Here is an 18,258-nt window from a genome sequence, read left to right as displayed (position 1 = left end):
AAATTCCACAGTGTGCCATCACAGCAGCAAGATGTGTGACCTGTTGCCACAAGAAAAGGGCAACCAGTGAAGAACAAACACCATTGTAAATACAACCCATATTTATGCTTGTTTATTTTCCCTTGTGTACCCTTAACCATTTGTACATCGTTACAAAACTGTATATATACGTAATATGACATTTGTAATGTCTTTATTGTTTTGAAACTTCTGTATGTGTAATGTTTACTGTTAATTTTTGTTTATTTCACTTTTGTATATTATCTACCTCACTTGCTTTGGCAATGTTAACACATGTTTCCCATGCCAATAAAGCCCCTTTATTGAATTGAATTAAATTGAGAGAGAGACAGAGACAAAGAGACAGAGAACCAGAAGCTGGCCTGCCATGACACCAGCCCTTGGGGTCTGTCCCCTCTCTCTTTCTCTGGGTAGAGTGGAACACTGGCTTTTGTGTCCCACTGCCTTCCTCTTTCTATCTTCTCTGCTCCCTCTCTCCATCTCATCCCACTCTGCCCCCTCTCTCCATCTCATCCCACTCTGCCCCCTCTCTCCATCTCATCCCACTCTGCCCCCTCTCTCCATCTCATCCCACTCTGCTCCCTCTCTCCATCTCATCCCACTCTGCCCCCTCTCTCCATCTCATCCCACTCTGCCCCCTCTCTCCATCTCATCCCACTCTGCCCCCTCTCTCCATCTCATCCCACTCTGCTCCCTCTCTCCATCTCATCCCACTCTGCCCCCTCTCTCCATCTCATCCCACTCTGCCCCCTCTCTCCATCTCATCCCACTCTGCCCCTCTCTCCATCTCATCCCACTCTGCCCCCTCTCTCCATCTCATCCCACTCTGCATCTCATCCCACTCTGCCCCTCTCTCCATCTCATCCCACTCTGCCCCCTCTCTCCATCTCATCCCACTCTGCCCCCTCTCTCCATCTCATCCCACTCTGCCCCCTCTCTCCATCTCATCCCACTCTGCCCCCTCTCTCCATCTCATCCCACTCTGCCCCCTCTCTCCATCTAATCCCACTCTGCCCCCTCTCTCCATCTCATCCCACTCTGCCCCCTCTCTCCATCTCATCCCACTCTGCCCCCTCTCTCCATCTCATCCCACTATGCCCCCTCTCTCCATCTCATCCCACTCTGCCCCCTCTCTCCATCTCATCCCACTCTGCCCCCTCTCTCCATCTCATCCCACTCTGCCCCCTCTCTCCATCTCATCCCACTCTGCCCCCTCTCTGACCCTCATGGAGTAGACAGCAGCAGCAGACACAGGCCTCTCTTCAGCAGACAGAGTAGAGGGAGCAGAGCAGACACAGAGCTCACTGACTGCAACGGGAGAAAAGGCCTGTCCACACAATGACCTCATTCACAGGGAGGGAGAGGAGGAATCACACAGACCACAGGCTGATGCCACCAGCCTTGTATTGGGAGGATAGAGGGAGGGAAGAACACCTGTCCTCAGACCTGTGAAGGGGTGCATACTGACAGGCTATAAGGTGATGATGATGGTGGTCTACCGACAGCATGGCGGGAGAATGAATCAGCAGAAGGACTACAACTTACTACAGTAACTGATGTTAGTGTGCCACAAAATACACTCAAAATGACACTGAATGTCTTGTTTTAGATGGCCCATGTTAGTTATATGGCCACTGATATCAACTACTACATTCTACAGCTGTGTCTGTCTGGAACTCAATGGCTGCAGAAACTGAGGGTCCAAAATATTTGACTAAAAGTTGCAAGTTTGTAAGTGCAAGCTTCAGGCTGGACTAAGTTGAAAGACTTATTTTTATCAGGATATTTTCTACCTGCAGGCTGCAATGTATTTATTTGTTGGCTTTATGTGGGCTATTTTTACATAGTTGGCAATGGCAGAAATTACTTTTAGATTTGTATAATTTTCTTTTAGATAACATGACAATGATTTTGAGAAAGGACGACTTTATTATAAAAGAAAAGAAACTGTTTGACAAAAATGTGCATACGAACATCATAACTGGCATGCAGATCGGTAGAAATGGTCAAATAAACTGGCACTCCTAATGGAAAAGGGTGCAGACCCCTGGTGTAGCCTATTACCGTCAACTTCAGGAGCGTAATGGTAGAATATGTGAAGACCAGCAGCAGCGGGAGGTCGGAAAACACCAGTCTCAACGTCAACAGTGAAGAGGCGACTCAGGGATGCTGGTCTTCTAGGCAGAGTTGCAAAGAAAAAGCCTTATCTCAGACTGGCTAATAAAAAAGAAAAGATTAAGATGAGCAAAAGAACACAGACACTGGACAGAGGAACTCTGCCTAGAAGTCCAGCATCCCGGAGTCGCCTCTTCACTGTTGATGTTGAGACTGGTGTTTTGCGGGTACTATTTAATGAAGCTGCCGGTTGAGGACTTGTGAGGCGTCTGTTTCTCAAACTAGACACTCTAATGTACTTGTCCTCTTGCTCAGTTGTGCACTGGGGCCACCCACTCCTCTTTCTATTCTGGTTAGAGACAGTTTGCGCTGTTCTGTGAAGGGAGCCTTCATTTCTCAGAACAAGAATAGACTGACGAGTGTCAGAAGAAAGGTCTTTGTTTCTGGCCATTTTGAGGCTGTAATCGAACCCACAAATGCTGATGCTCCAGATACTCAACTAGTCTAAAGAAGGCCAGTTGAATTGCTTCTTTAATCAGAACAACAGTTTTCAGCTATGCTAACATCATTTCAAAAGGGTTTTCTAATGATCAATTAGCCTTTTAAATTATAAACTTGGATTAGCTAACACAATGTGCCATTGGAACACAGGAGTGATGGTTGCTAATAATGGGCCTCTGTACGCCTATGTAGATATTCTATTAAGAATCTGCCGTTTCCAGCTACAATAGTCATTTACAACATTAACAATGTCAACACTGCATTTCTGATCAATTTTATGTTATTTTAATGGACAAAAAAAATCCCTTTTCTTTAAAAAACAAGGACATTTCTAAGTGACCCGAAACTTTTGAACGGTAGCGTACATTTCCAGGTATTATAAGTTTCTAATTCTGTCAGAAAGTTGTTTGCAAGTCAAAGAGTACTGTTAGCTAAATAGCGAACATTAGCTTGCGGGCTCACCAAGTAACATTACATGTATGATCTTTGTAGCAATATAATTCTAAATCAGAAAATCCATTTGCATTGCTAGTTAAAGCCTAATGTTAGTTAGCTAACATTGAACCTAGTTTGTTAGCTTTAGCTATCTGCAGATTCATACTACAGCTATGACAATGTTTGTATTGGTAGTAGATTGAGTTGGGATTACGCAGGTTAATTGTTTAGCTAACTAGCAAGCTACATGTCTAAACAAAAGACTCCACTTCGCCAGATGATTACATGACCCATCAAGTTAGCCAGGTGTGTCTGGGGGTGATTACGGCCATCTATTGTATTTCATGAACATGTGTACATATTCAGACAATAGTGACCCATCCACTTAGCTAGATGTGGCTGGGGGGTGGTCATCTAATAATTATAAAATATTTATACAATATTTTTATCGGGACACTTTCTGTTTTTGATATTGCTACTATGCAAATAACCATTTCAGTGTACTGTTTACACCTTCTGTATCCTGTGCATGTGACAAATAAACTTAGATTTTATTTGATATAGTGTTTGTTTACTACAGACGATAATGTGAAGAACATCATGACCTGCACTAAAGTTAGATTAGAATATGGGCCAAGGACTAGATAAAGTGCATTTTTACCTGGAGATTTTCCTTATTGTAGGCTACTACTTTTACCACTTTTAGTCTTGAAATCTTTGATTGTTTACTAAACTACTCACTCTGTTTAGCACATGGCCTCACATGTGAATCCTTAAAGAGATGGGTGGGGCTAAGTCTTAAGAGGGTGTGAATGATGCTGAATGGGCGTAGACAAAGAAGAGCTTTCCAATAGGTGTACCAAAACATTCACGGGCCATTTTCTCAAAAGTGGGCTTACAGTGTATGATATACCACTTTCTAGCTCTGAGTTTCTACTTTTATCCAATGTTTTTTTTTTTTTATCACAATTTCAAATTTTGCTAGGACCGAATCCAGGTGGTAGGTCTTAGATTTGTTTTGTTTTTCACTTTAAAATGTATCTGGAAAAAGAAGGGACAGCTGCATCAGTAGATCAATGATAATAGCGCTGAATGAATAACTGAGTTGCATGTCTTGACGAACAAACTTGACATTCTTAAAGAGACAGCGTACAATTTTCAATGTCATGCATCTCAATAGAAAACAGTGTTTTTACTCAATGTAGAAACCTAATATTCTACAAATGTAATTTCAATCATTTCAATGTTTGTATCAACAATTTAGTTTTTGTAATAAACAGATGTATTTACAGTGTTACATGTTTGTTTCTAGGGCACAACTTGTGCTTCAAACGTAGCTGGAATTCATATAGGCCCATTAAAGGCTGTATCTCAATCAATGACCAAGATTTGCTTTTACTTTAGGGCCCTATAGCTCTGTTTAGGATTTCCACCTTGTTCCTTCTTTAGGACGACATAGTAGCAGTCAGATAACCTCCAGGAGATTGCAAACAGGCCTTTCCTGTTCCTGGCCTGCACTGTTCTATGGCCACTGTCTTTTAATGATACTGCCACAGCAAGATAATGATGGAAGTCAACTCACAGATGCAATCAATGTGTAACAAAGCATAAAGTACAGCAACAGCAGAGAAGCCAAGTCCAACCTGGACTTGTTTCTTTGATAAATAAAATCATGAACACTTTCCACGTTGCGCTTTGGTCCACTCATTCCAACGAGAGCCGTAACAGGGGGTACCGGTACTGAGTCAATATGCGGAGGTATAGGTTAGTGGAGGTAATTGAGGTAATATATACATGTAGGTAGGGGTAAAGCGACTATGCATAGATAATAAACAGTGAGGTTCAGCAGCATAAAAAGGGGGGGGGGGTACAAATAGTCTGGGTAGCCATTTGTTTACCTGTTCAGGAGTCTTATGGCTTGGGGGTAGAAGCTGTTAAGGAGCCTTTTGGACCTAGACTTGGCGCTCTGGTACAGCTTGCCGTGTGGTAGCAGAGAGAACAGTCTATGACTAGGGTGGCTGGAGTCTTTCGCAAAAAAAAATTGACACCGCCTGCTATGGTAGGAAGCTTGGCCCCAGTGATGTACTGGGCCATACACACTACCCATTGTAGCGTCTGCGGTCGAATGCCGAGCAGTTGCCATACCAGGCGGTGATGCAACCAGTCAGGATACTCTCGATGGTGCAGCTATAGAACATTTTAAGGATCAGAGGACCCATGCCAAATCTTTTCATACAGCTCTGCATTTAACAAAAAGGGGGGAGGCATGGGCCGAATATCTCTCAGACATTATTTCTGTCATTAAGAAGAAATAGGCTTATTTTCATTAGAAATGGCCTAATTCAAAAGTTGACATCCTAAAAATAAACTCCACATACCGTATGTGTGAATCTCACTTCCTCTTTCACGATTAGGAGGCCAGAGTGGAGACCTGTTCAGAAACCGTTGCCTCTGTGCATACTTTCACCAGATGGAAAGGGAATGTCTCTAAAATGAACCAAACAGAGCTGATCTATTATTTTCTATTCCCTTTTTCTCTGCCTTTCCACTGCTATTTAAAATGTTCTCTTTAACTGTATCCCCTACTGACATTATCATTGGGCCATCTTCAGTGCCTCCAGCACTGGTGCTCTCCTGCACAGACAGAGTGAGAGGCCAGCTATGTTTCACTCACAACATGTATGTGAAGGCAGCTTGGAGGAAGTTCACCTGAATGGATGACATGCAGGCTAGTGTGCAGGGTAAAAACCTTCTCTAGCATGTAATAGTTCCCAATCGTTCTGATTGGAAGTTCACCTGAATGGATGACAGGCAGGCTAGTGTGCAGGGTAAAAACCTTCTCTAGCGTGTAATAGTTCCCAATCGTTCTGATTGGAAGTTCACCTGAATGGATGACAGGCAGGCTAGTGTGCAGGGTAAAAACCTTCTCTAGCGTGTAATAGTTCCCAATCGTTCTGATTGGAAGTTCACCTGAATGGATGACAGGCAGGCTAGTGTGCAGGGTAAAAACCTTCTCTAGCGTGTAATAGTTCCCAATCGTTCTGATTGGAAGTTCACCTGAATGGATGACAGGCAGGCTAGTGTGCAGGGTAAAAACCTTCTCTAGCGTGTAATAGTTCCCAATCGTTCTGATTGGAAGTTCACCTGAATGGATGACAGGCAGGCTAGTGTGCAGGGTAAAAACCTTCTCTAGCGTGTAATAGTTCCCAATCGTTCTGATTGGAAGTTCACCTGAATGGATGACAGGCAGGCTAGTGTGCAGGGTAAAAACCTTCTCTAGCGTGTAATAGTTCCCAATCGTTCTGATTGGAAGTTCACCTGAATGGATGACAGGCAGGCTAGTGTGCAGGGTAAAAACCTTCTCTAGCGTGTAATAGTTCCCAATCGTTCTGATTGGAAGTTCACCTGAATGGATGACAGGCAGGCTAGTGTGCAGGGTAAAAACCTTCTCTAGCGTGTAATAGTTCCCGATCGTTCTGATTGGAAGTTCACCTGAATGGATGACAGGCAGGCTAGTGTGCAGGGTAAAAACCTTCTCTAGCGTGTAATAGTTCCCAATCGTTCTGATTGGAAGTTCACCTGAATGGATGACAGGCAGGCTAGTGTGCAGGGTAAAAACCTTCTCTAGCGTGTAATAGTTCCCAATCGTTCTGATTGTGAAGGCAGCTTGGAGGAAGTTCACCTGAATGGATGACAGGCAGGCTAGGGGGCAGGGTAAAAACCTTCTCTAGCGTGTAATAGTTCCCGATCGTTCTGATTGGAAGTTCACCTGAATGGATGACAGGCAGGCTAGTGTGCAGGGTAAAAACCTTCTCTAGCGTGTAATAGTTCCCAATCGTTCTGATTGTGAAGTCATGTTGTAAAAACAGGGCAGACTCATGATTTAGAATTTCAATCACACTGGAGAAAAACTAACAGGAAGTAGAATGTGGTGGAACAAACGATGTATTTAAATGGCACAGTTAACCAACATGTGCATGTTTATAGCCTATAGAGAGCATTAAAATTAGACCGGTGCATACCAGGGAAACAAGATCCACATCCTTGTAAGTAGAAACACAAAGGAAAAAGCCTGAACACAAAATGCTGAGTGGCTAAGTGACTATGCAATTATGAAGCATGTAACTGAATAAGGCTTCTAAAGCTCAAATATTTACCAGCTCTGTGTCCAACTGGATTGTGTTAACTCGTCTTGGTAGTATTAGAGGCAAAATAACCCGAACACATGATTGGACCATCTGAGCGTAATTGATGAAGTTCAGCTCTACCACTGTAGGTCAGGACCATCCCCTGACAGAGCTGCATGATTGGTGCCCTAATTTCCCTTCCTCTACGTCACTGCTTGTGGAATACCGCCGACGCAAACCCCCACCGACCCCCTTCCACACACACATTTATTTCCCTTTGTTCCCATCTGATGCATTCAGCAGAATGTCCCTAGACGCAATGGCACCCGCAACTCTCCCCCCCTCTCTCTCTCCCCCCCGAAGGCAGACTGGAATAATGTGGCTTGGGTTTTTCTTTAGGGAGTCTTTGTTGTGAAAGGCACACACACACAGGGGATACCTAGTCAGTTGTACAACTGAATGCCTTCAACTGAAATGTGTCTTCCGCATTTAACCCAGGTGCGGGGGGATGCCATAATTGTCATACACAGCTTCGGCGCCCAGGGAACAGTGGGTTAACTGCTTTGCTCAGGGGCAGAATGACAGATTTTGACCTTGTCAGCTCGGGGATTCGATCCAGTAACCTTTGGGTTACTGGCCCAACGGTCTAACCACTAGGCTACCTGGCGGAGACTCCCTGGGTCAGTAGTGGGGTCGTTCCATTTGATTTCAAATGGTTTTTGAGCGCACCCCTTTAGATACAAACAAAACTTGTCATACATATTTGTCCATGGTAGAAGTGTCAGAAAGTGACTTGTTGGACCTGAATGACAAAACATTCAGGTGATGTTCAAAGTTTTGCACACCACACCAATAATAATTATTATTATTTATTGTGTCCCTTTCAGGAAATGTGTCTTGCGTCTCAACAGACCACAGCACAGCATCTCCACATAAGTGCATAAATACATAAATCACAAGCAATAACTACAGCAGACAACACAGTTCACAGTCCATAATTCAGTTAGTAAATTCTGGAGAGAGGGGGTTGAGCAGTTATTTATTAAATTGACGTATACGGGTGTGGATGAATGATTTCTGGGCTCTGAAGGTTTTGTAAAGATGGACTCTGTATCGCCTGATGGTAGGAGCTCCTATTTTTCCAACTTAATTGAGGAGAAATAAGAACAATCCTAAATTTATTTTTGATACTGTCTCAAAAGCGAGTAATAAATTCATGAACTTCTTTGAGGAAAATATCATGATTCTTAGAAAGCAAATTACGGACTCCTCTTTAAACCTGCGTATTCCTTCAAAGCTCAGTTGTCCTGAGTCTGCACAACTCTGCCAGGACCTAGGATCAAGATAGACAGTCAAGTGTTTTAGTACTATATCTCTTGACACAATGATGAAAATAATAATGGCCTCTAAACCTTCAAGCTGCATACTGGACCCTAATCCAACTAAACTACTGAAAGAGCTGCTTCCTGTGCTTGGCCCTCCAATGTTGAACATAATAAACGGCTCTCTATCCACCGGATGTGTACCAAACTCCACGTGCTCTCACCACTGGTGTCCCCCAGGGCTCTGTTCTAGGCCCTCTCCTATTCTCGCTATACACCAAGTCACTTGGCTCTGTCATAACCTCACATGGTCTCTCCTATCATTGCTATGCAGACGACACACAATTAATCTTCTCCTTTCCCCCTTCTGATGACCAGGTGGCGAATCGCATCTCTGCATGTCTGGCAAACATATCAGTGTGGATGACGGATCACCACCTCAAGCTGAACCTCGGCAAGACGGAGCTGCTCTTCCTCCCGGGGAAGGACTGCCCGTTCCATGATCTCGCCATCACGGTTGACAACTCCACTGTGTCCTCCTCCCAGAGCGCTAAGAACCTTGGCGTGATCCTGGACAACACCCTGTCGTTCTCAACTAACATCAAGGCGGTGGCCCGTTCCTGTAGGTTCATGCTCTACAACATCCGCAGAGTACGACCCTGCCTCACACAGGAAGCGGCGCAGGTCCTAATCCAGGCACTTGTCATCTCCCGTCTGGATTACTGCAACTCGCTGTTGGCTGGGCTCCCTGCCTGTGCCATTAAACCCCTACAACTCATCCAGAACGCCGCAGCCCGTCTGGTGTTCAACCTTCCCAAGTTCTCTCACGTCACCCCGCTCCTCCGCTCTCTCCACTGGCTTCCAGTTGAAGCTCGCATCCGCTACAAGACCATGGTGCTTGCCTACGGAGCTGTGAGGGGAATGGCACCTCAGTACCTCCAGGCTCTGATCAGGCCCTACACCCAAACAAGGGCACTGCGTTCATCCACCTCTGGCCTGCTCGCCTCCCTACCACTGAGGAAGTACAGTTCCCGCTCAGCCCAGTCAAAACTGTTCGCTGCTCTGGCCCCCCAATGGTGGAACAAACTCCCTCACGACGCCAGGACAGCGGAGTCAATCACCACCTTCCGGAGACACCTGAAACCCCACCTCTTTAAGGAATACCTAGGATAGGATAAAGTAATCCTTCTCACCCCCCTTAAAATATTTAGATGCACTATTGTAAAGTGGCTGCTCCACTGGATGTCATAAGGTGAATGCACCAATTTGTAAGTCGCTCTGGATAAGAGCGTCTGCTAAATGACTTAAATGTTAAATGTTAAATGTCAAACTCACTAAAAGTGGCAGTAATAAAGCCTCTCTTGAAAAAGCCAAACCTTGAACCAGAAAATATAAAAACTATCGGCCTATATTGAATCTTCCATTCCTCTCAAAAATGTTAGAAAAGGCTGTTGCACAGCAACTCACTGTCTTCCTGAAGACAAACAATGTATACGAAATGCTTCAGTCTGGTTTTAGACCCCATCATAGCACTGAGACTGCACTTGTGAAGGTGGTAAATTACCTTTTAATGGCATCAGACCGAGGCTTTGCATCTGTCCTCGTGCTCCTAGACCTTAGTGCTGCTTTTGATACCATCGATCACCACATTCTTTTGGAGAGATTGCAAACCCAAATTGGTCGACAAGTTCTGGCCTGGTTTAGATCTTATCTGTCGGAAAGATATCAGTTTGTCTCTGTGAATGGTTTGTCCTCTGACAAATCAACTGTAAATTTCGGTGTTCCTCAAGGTTCCGTTTTAGGACCACTATATATTTTACCTCTTGGGGATGTCATTCGAAAACATAATGTTAACTTTCACTGCTAAGCGGATGACACACAGCTGTACATTTCAAAGAAACATGGTGAAGCCCCAAAATTGCCCTTGCTAGAAGCCTGTGTTTCAGACATAAGGAAGTGGATGGCTGCAAATGTTCTACTTTTAAACTCGGACAAAACAGAGATGCTTGTTCTAGGTCCCAAGAAACAAAGAGATCTTCTGTTGAATCTGACAATTAATCTTAATGGTTGTACAGTCGTCTCAAATAAAACTGTGAAGGACCTAGGCGTTACTCTGGACCCTGATCTCTCTTTTGACGAACATATCAAGACTGTTTCAAGGACAGCTTTTTTCCATCTACGTAACATTGCACAAATCAGACATTTTCTGTCCAAAAATAATGCAGGAAAATTCATCCATGCTTTTGTTACTTCTAGGTTAGACTACTGCAATGCTCTACTTTCCGGCTATCTGGATAAAGTACTAAATAAACTTCAGTTAGTGCTAAATACGGCTGCTAGAATCCTGACTAGAACCAAAACATTTGATCATATTACTCTAGTGCTAACCTCCCTACACTGGCTTCCTGTCAAGGCAAGGGCTGATTTCAACATTTTACTGCTAACCTACAAAGCATTACATGGGCTTGCTCTTACCTATCTCTCTGATTTGGTCCTGCCATACATACCTGCCATACATACCTACATACCTGCCATACATACCTATACGTACGCTACGGTCACAAGACGCAGGTCTCCTAATTGTCCCTAGAATTTGTAAGCAAACAGCTGGAGGCAGGAATTTCTCCTATAGAGCTCCATTTTTATGGAATGGTCTGCCTACCCATGTGAGCGACACAAACTCGGTCTCAACCTTTAAGTCTTTACTGAAGACTCATCTCTTCAGTGGATCATATGATTGAGTGTAGTCTGGCCCAGGAGTGTGAAGGTGAACGGGAGGCTCTGGAGCAACGAACTGCCCTTGCTGTCCCTGCCTGGCCGGTTTCCCTCTTTCCACTGGGATTCTCTGCCTCTAACCCTTTTACAGGGGCTGAGTCACTGGCTTACTGGTGCTCTTTCATGCCGTCCCTAGGAGGGGTGCGTCACTTGAGTGGGTTGAGTCACTGACGTGAACTTCCTGTCTGGGTTGGCGCCCCACCTTGGGTTGTGCAGTGGCAGAGATCTTTGTGGGCTATACTCGGCCTTGTCTCGGGATGGTAAGTTGGTGGTTGAAGATATCCCTCTAGTGGTGTGGGGGCTGTGCTTTGGCAAAGTGGGTGGGGTTATATCCTTCCTGTTTGGCCCTGTCCGGGGGTATCATCGGATGGGGCCACAGTGTCTCCTGGCCCCTCCTGTCTCAGCTTCCAGTATTTATGCTGCAGTAGTTTATGTGTCGGGGGGCTAGGGTCAGTTTGTTATATCTGGAGTACTTCTCCTGTCTTATCCGGTGTCCTGTGTGAATTTAAGTATGCTCTCTCTAATTCTCTCTTTCTCTCGGAGGACCTGAGCCCTAGGACCATGCCTCAGGACTACCTGGCATGATGACTCCTTGATGTTCCCAGTCCACCTGGCCGTGCTGCTGCTCCAGTTTCAACTGTTCTGCCTGTGATTATTATTATTTGACCATGCTGGTCATTTATGAACATTTGAACATCTTGGCCATGTTCTGTTATAATCTCCACCCAGCACAGCCAGAAGAGGCCACCCCTCAAAGCCTGGTTCCTCTCTAGGTTTCTTCCTAGGTTTTAGCCTTTCTAGTGAGTTTTTCCTGGCCACCGTGCTTCTACACCTGCATTGCTTGCTGTTTGGGGTTTTAGGCTGGGTTTCTGTACAGCACTTTGAGATATCAGCTGACGTACGAATATAAATAAATTTGATTTTGATTTGGTACTCCTGGTTGAGTGGGTGTGTCAGGTCAGTAGTAATTCTCGCTCCTGCCATCGCCGCTCTCATACATTGAGACAGCCATGTCTTCCTCACTGGGAAATCTAAACGGTTCAGTTTGATGTAATTTAAAAGCTTCAAATGGTCAAACTATTTTATATTTTCTTTAAAAATATATTTTTTATAAAAATCATGTCATGTTTTTACCTTTGATGTCAATTATCTAAAAACGGGTAAACTCATTTTTTTTTTGCATATGTTTAAGCAATAAGGCCCGAGGAGGTATTGTGGTATATGGCCAATATACCATGGCTAAGGGCTGTTCTTATGCACAACGCAAAGCGGAGTGCCTGGACACAGTCCTTAGCCGTGGTATATTGGCCATATACCACAAACCCCCAAAGTGGCTTATTGCTATTATAAACTGGTTACCAACGTAATTAGAGTAGTAAAAATGCATGTTTTGTCATACCCGTGGTATACGGTCTGATATACCACGGCTGTCAGGAAATCCGCATTCAGGGCTCGAAACACCCAGTTTATAATGTAGTTTAGACCATATGTCATATCATCTGAGGTGTTTGTGTTGTGTCCACCACCGGTTGATACACAGCATACTCTTGAATACAGGGTGGGTGATAAATGTACTAAAATGGGAATAAAATAGAAATTGTAACTTTTGAAATGGTACCACAAAGATGGTTGGAGGTCCACACATCAGAGAATGTTGACTTGAATGGGAACATCTGTTGTTCTAAATTATACTGTCAATATTCCATAGGAAACCTATTGAAAGAATATAAATATAGATACTAGAAAATACATTCGCATTTAAGTTGACATTGACGGTGAGTGGAAGTAATTGAAAGTTAAAATGTAAATTATGTACAAGCTAAATTACAGTGGTGTGAAGGGATAGGTCTATTCTATGAATTATATTTCTATGATTGAAATGACACCCACCCACCTTGTATTCAAGATTATGCATGCTGTGTCTTTTTACTTTTATTGTCAGTTTTTGTATATTAAAAAATATGTTTGCATATGTTGTAGTTTAGACTATGATTTGCATCATCTTATGTGTTTGTGTTGTACAGTAGAAGGTGGACCAATCGCATGAGGTAAACTAAAGAACAGCTCCTTTCACACAAACCTGGTCCTCAATTTTATCTCTGGGATACTGGTGGCAACCTTTAATGTCAATTAAGATATCAAAATATGCAGCACCCGCATCCGCAGAACAGCGCCAGTAAACCCAAATGTTGGTTAATTTGAGTGATTAAAATAATTTCATGTTTGAGGGCGGAGGTAAAACGTTTAATCTGGATCCCTAATGACAGCTTGCCCTTTGCGTATGGAACATCCATCTTGCTCCGGGGAGCTGCCTGGCTGACTGCCTGGCTGACTGGCTGGCAGGCTGTTGACTACTGCTAGTGTTGGTGCTGTGTGAAGTCTGTGACTGACTGTAGGATTGGCCACAGGAACCACACTCCAGCCAACAGGATGGGGAAGCAGTAAATGCAACACCAACAGACGTGTAAAGTGGGGTTGAAGAATAGCCTAAAGCCTCTGCTGTAGTGTAAGGTTTACTTTCTCTCTGTAGTGAGAGGTTACAAACATGTACTTGTTGTTGTGCCACCAGCAACCAGAACAAGGACAAAGCAGAGGGACTTGCCCAGAAGGTTCATTCTGGATTTAATTCGCACAAAAGTGGAAAGCTTTGAAATAATGTGAAAAGTGGTGCGGTCTTGTCCAGAGCGACTTACAGTAGTGAGTTCCTACATTTTCATATTGTATTTGTACTGGTCCCCCATGGGAGTCAAACACATAACGCCAAGCTCTACCAACTGAGACACACAGGGTAATACACATGTAACATATAATTAAAACACATGGCATATTGCCTGTGATTCAGCAGCTACACAGCCAACTGTACCTACAACAGCTGACTATCTCTAACCCCAGTTCTCCTTTGACCTGGGACTGTCGGTCACTACGGGTCATTCAGTTTGATGTCTAGATGTCCCTGACAGACAAAAGCAGAATGATCCAGACCGTTAATGGCAGCTGACTGGGCTCTGTGTAGAACAGCATGGACTATCTGTTTACTGGCCTGTTTTGAACATCTTTCATGAGTTAAAGTGGAGCGGAAACTTCCCGGATGTGTATAGTAGTGTAGTAACAGTGTCACCCTATGAGACAACTGTGGCTAAATGTAAACACTAGCTCTTGAACTTCACACTTACTGCCTGGTGATTGGTGAACATGGACTTTAGCTTGAGGATTAATGATACATTGTTCCAAATTCCATGTTCAACCAGCAAGCACCTGTCAAGAGTTCTACTGCCCTCTATCTGAACTGTCACTGATGATGTTCAATGACTAGGCTAAGTCCTAACCAACTAATTATGCATGAACAGATCAGGCAATTATGGAAATGTTATACGTTACCATACATACTTTATATATACACAATATAGGCTACTTTAAATCTAAAATTATCTTTAAGAAGATTAGAAATCTATCACATAGGGCTCTATGATAGGGCAATGTCTTCATTCATTGTTGTTTGAGAATTTTGCTGGGCACAGAAGAGCAGTCATCATCACAATACAATATTGCAAATGGATTATCTTACTTTTCAACGCTTGGATGAGCGCCTTCCCATCTTTGATTAGTTCTTTGATGAATTTGTTGGTCTTGTCCAGTTCCAGTTCGTGAGACTTTAATCTGTCTCGGAACTGTGGACTGTCCAGATAGCAATCACTAAACTCCAGAGCAGGCAGTCCCATGTTTCCTCCAAGTCCACAGCACCCGAGGTCGGAGGAGGAAGAAATCGTTGACTGGTGATGTGCAATCCACTTAAGAAGGTAGCAGAACACAGAGATTAACACTATGCAGATACCGGTCTACATTACACTACATAGCCAACGCAATAATCTTGCTGACAACATGCAGGCGGGCAAACGTGGATCTGATTTATTTTAGCCTAGGATCCAAACGGTATCCCCCAAAAAAATCGCACGCGAAAAAACTGTGCTTATATTGGAGGGAAGCGCTGAAAGAATATTCACTTATTGGCAGTCAACGATCCCAGGCAACCTGTGCATTCCTCATGACAACGCTGTACTGGTCAGGAAAATAGGAGGAAGATGAAAGAAAAAACGAGGTACGGTAGTTGCTGATTCTTCTCTGGGCGTTTTAAATGCAGAGCTTTCTCTCAAGCGTTGGTGTTCGTTCCATCCGATCAACCTACCCCGAAACAGATAATCCTATGATGGATACAGCTCTGGACCAATAGCATTGCTCGGTTCCAAAACGGTCAGAGAAGAGACGGCGCAGTATGGTTGCGGGAGATGGTTTCATAAAGGAAGGGTTGGTTGATCAAAAACGCAGTGATGTCACTTTAAAGAGCGGCGAATTTCGTTTTTTATTTTATTTATTTTAACATCAACCTGCTAAGGCTAGGATAAGCAAAGCGACAAATTGCTGTTAATTCTTTAAATGTTGTTCATTCTGAGAGCAATTGCTAGGTAATTACACACATCACAAGCCTTTATGTACTCTACATAGTTGCAAATGAAAATGTTATCCATAATTTCAAACAATGTGAATGTTTATGACAGCTTTAAACTAGCTATAAACGAATAAATATTTTAGAAACTACTTATAACCCCCTTATAAGTATTGCACTGTAGAGAGAGAGAAAGAGAGAAAGTGTGTGTGTGTGTGTGTGTGTGTGTGTGTGTGTGTGTGTGTGTGTGTGTGTGTGTTAGAGATTGACCGATTATGATTTTTCAACGCCGATACCGATTATTTTAGGATAAAAAAAAGCCGATACCAATTAATCAGACGATTTTTATATATATAATGACAATAATGACAATTACAACAATACTTGAATGAAAATGTTTATTTTAACTTAATATAATAATACATGAAAATCTATTTAGTCTCAAATAAATAATGAAACATGTTCAATTTGGTTTAAATAATGAAAAAACACAGTGTTGGAGAAGAAAGTAAAAGTGCAATATGTGCTATGTAAGAAAGCTAACGTTTCAGTTCCTTGCTCAGAACATGAGAACATATGAAAGCCGGTGGTTCCTTTTAACATGAGTCTTCAATATTCCCAGTTAAGAAGTACTATTATAGGACTATTTCTCGCTATAACATTTGTATTTCATATACCTTTGACTATTGGATGTTCTTATAGGCACTATAGTATTTCCAGCCTAATCTCGGGAGTTGATAGGCTTGAAGTCATAAACAGCGCGGTGCTTCAAGCATTGTGAAGAGCTGCTGGCAAACACAGGGAAGTTGCTGTTTGAATGAATGCTTATGAGCCTGCAGCTGCCTACCACCGCTCAGTCAGACAGCTCTATCAAATATCAAATCATAGACTTAACTATAATATAATAAACACACAGAAATATGAGCGGAAATGGAGGAAAACTCGCCTCCCTGCGGACCTGGCATCCTTTCACTCCCTCCTCTCTACATTTTCCTCTTCTGTCGCTGCTGCTAAAGCCACTTTCTACCACTCTAAATTCCAAGCATCTGCCTCTAACCCTAGGAAGCTCTTTGCCACCTTCTCCTCCCTCCTGAATCCCCCTCCCCCCCTCCTCCCTCTCTGCAGATGACTTTGTCAACCATTTTGAAAAGAAGGTCGACGACATCCGATCCTCGTTTGCTAAGTCAAACGACACCGCTGGTTCTGCTCACACTGCCCTACCCTGTGCTCTGACCTCTTTCTCCCCTCTCTCTCCAGATGAAATCTCGCGTCTTGACGGCCGGCCGCCCAACAACCTGCCCCCTTGACCCTATCCCCTCCTCTCTTCTCCAGACCATTTCCGGAGACCTTCTCCCTTATCTCACCTCGATCATCAACTCATCCCTGACCGCTGGCTACGTCCCTTCCGTCTTCAAGAGAGCGAGAGTTGCACCCCTTCTGAAAAAACCTACACTCGATCCCTCCGATGTCAACAACTACAGACCAGTATCCCTTCTTTCTTTTCTCTCCAAAACCCTTGAACGTGCCGTCCTTGGCCAGCTCTCCCGCTATCTCTCTCAGAATGACCTTCTTGATCCAAATCAGTCAGGTTTCAAGACTAGTCATTCAACTGAGACTGCTCTTCTCTGTATCACGGAGGCGCTCCGCACTGCTAAAGCTAACTCTCTCTCCTCTGCTCTCATCCTTCTAGACCTATCGGCTGCCTTCGATACTGTGAACCATCAGATCCTCCTCTCCACCCTCTCCGAGTTGGGCATCTCCGGCGTGGCCCACGCTTGGATTGCGTCCTACCTGACAGGTCGCTCCTACCAGGTGGCGTCGCGAGAATCCGTCTCCTCCCCACGCGCTCTCACCACTGGTGTCCCCCAGGGCTCTGTTCTAGGCCCTCTCCTATTCTCGCTATACACCAAGTCACTTGGCTCTGTCATAACCTCACATGGTCTCTCCTATCATTGCTATGCAGACGACACACAATTAATCTTCTCCTTTCCCCCTTCTGATGACCAGGTGGCGAATCGCATCTCTGCATGTCTGGCAGACATATCAGTGTGGATGACGGATCACCACCTCAAGCTGAACCTCGGCAAGACGGAGCTGCTCTTCCTCCCGGGGAAGGACTGCCCGTTCCATGATCTCGCCATCACGGTTGACAACTCCACTGTGTCCTCCTCCCAGAGCGCTAAGAACCTTGGCGTGATCCTGGACAACACCCTGTCGTTCTCAACTAACATCAAGGCGGTGGCCCGTTCCTGTAGGTTCATGCTCTACAACATCCGCAGAGTACGACCCTGCCTCACACAGGAAGCGGCGCAGGTCCTAATCCAGGCACTTGTCATCTCCCGTCTGGATTACTGCAACTCGCTGTTGGCTGGGCTCCCTGCCTGTGCCATTAAACCCTACAACTCATCCAGAACGCCGCAGCCCGTCTGGTGTTCAACCTTCCCAAGTTCTCTCACGTCACCCCGCTCCTCCGCTCTCTCCACTGGCTTCCAGTTGAAGCTCGCATCCGCTACAAGACCAT

The 18,258-nt window shown here is 44.3% G+C and overlaps 1 protein-coding gene across 1 annotated transcript in view; it reads right to left on the bottom strand.

Moving 5' to 3' along the window:
* Nucleotides 1–15,477, bottom strand: part of LOC115124098 (rho GTPase-activating protein 26-like) — a 244,439-nt gene extending 228,962 nt beyond the window's left edge. Inside the window, 1 exon segment of the mRNA XM_065023899.1 lies at nucleotides 14,862–15,477. Within this exon segment, the coding sequence (XP_064879971.1) occupies nucleotides 14,862–15,015 (154 nt within the window). The 5' untranslated portion in view covers nucleotides 15,016–15,477.
* Between the last annotated feature and the right edge of the window lie 2,781 nt (nucleotides 15,478–18,258).

This window comes from Oncorhynchus nerka, linkage group LG10, assembly GCF_034236695.1.
Source record: "Oncorhynchus nerka isolate Pitt River linkage group LG10, Oner_Uvic_2.0, whole genome shotgun sequence".
Classification (NCBI taxonomy): domain Eukaryota; kingdom Metazoa; phylum Chordata; class Actinopteri; order Salmoniformes; family Salmonidae; genus Oncorhynchus; species Oncorhynchus nerka.
Note: the sequence above shows the minus strand (reverse complement) of the source record. Positions and strands in the feature narration are given on the sequence as shown.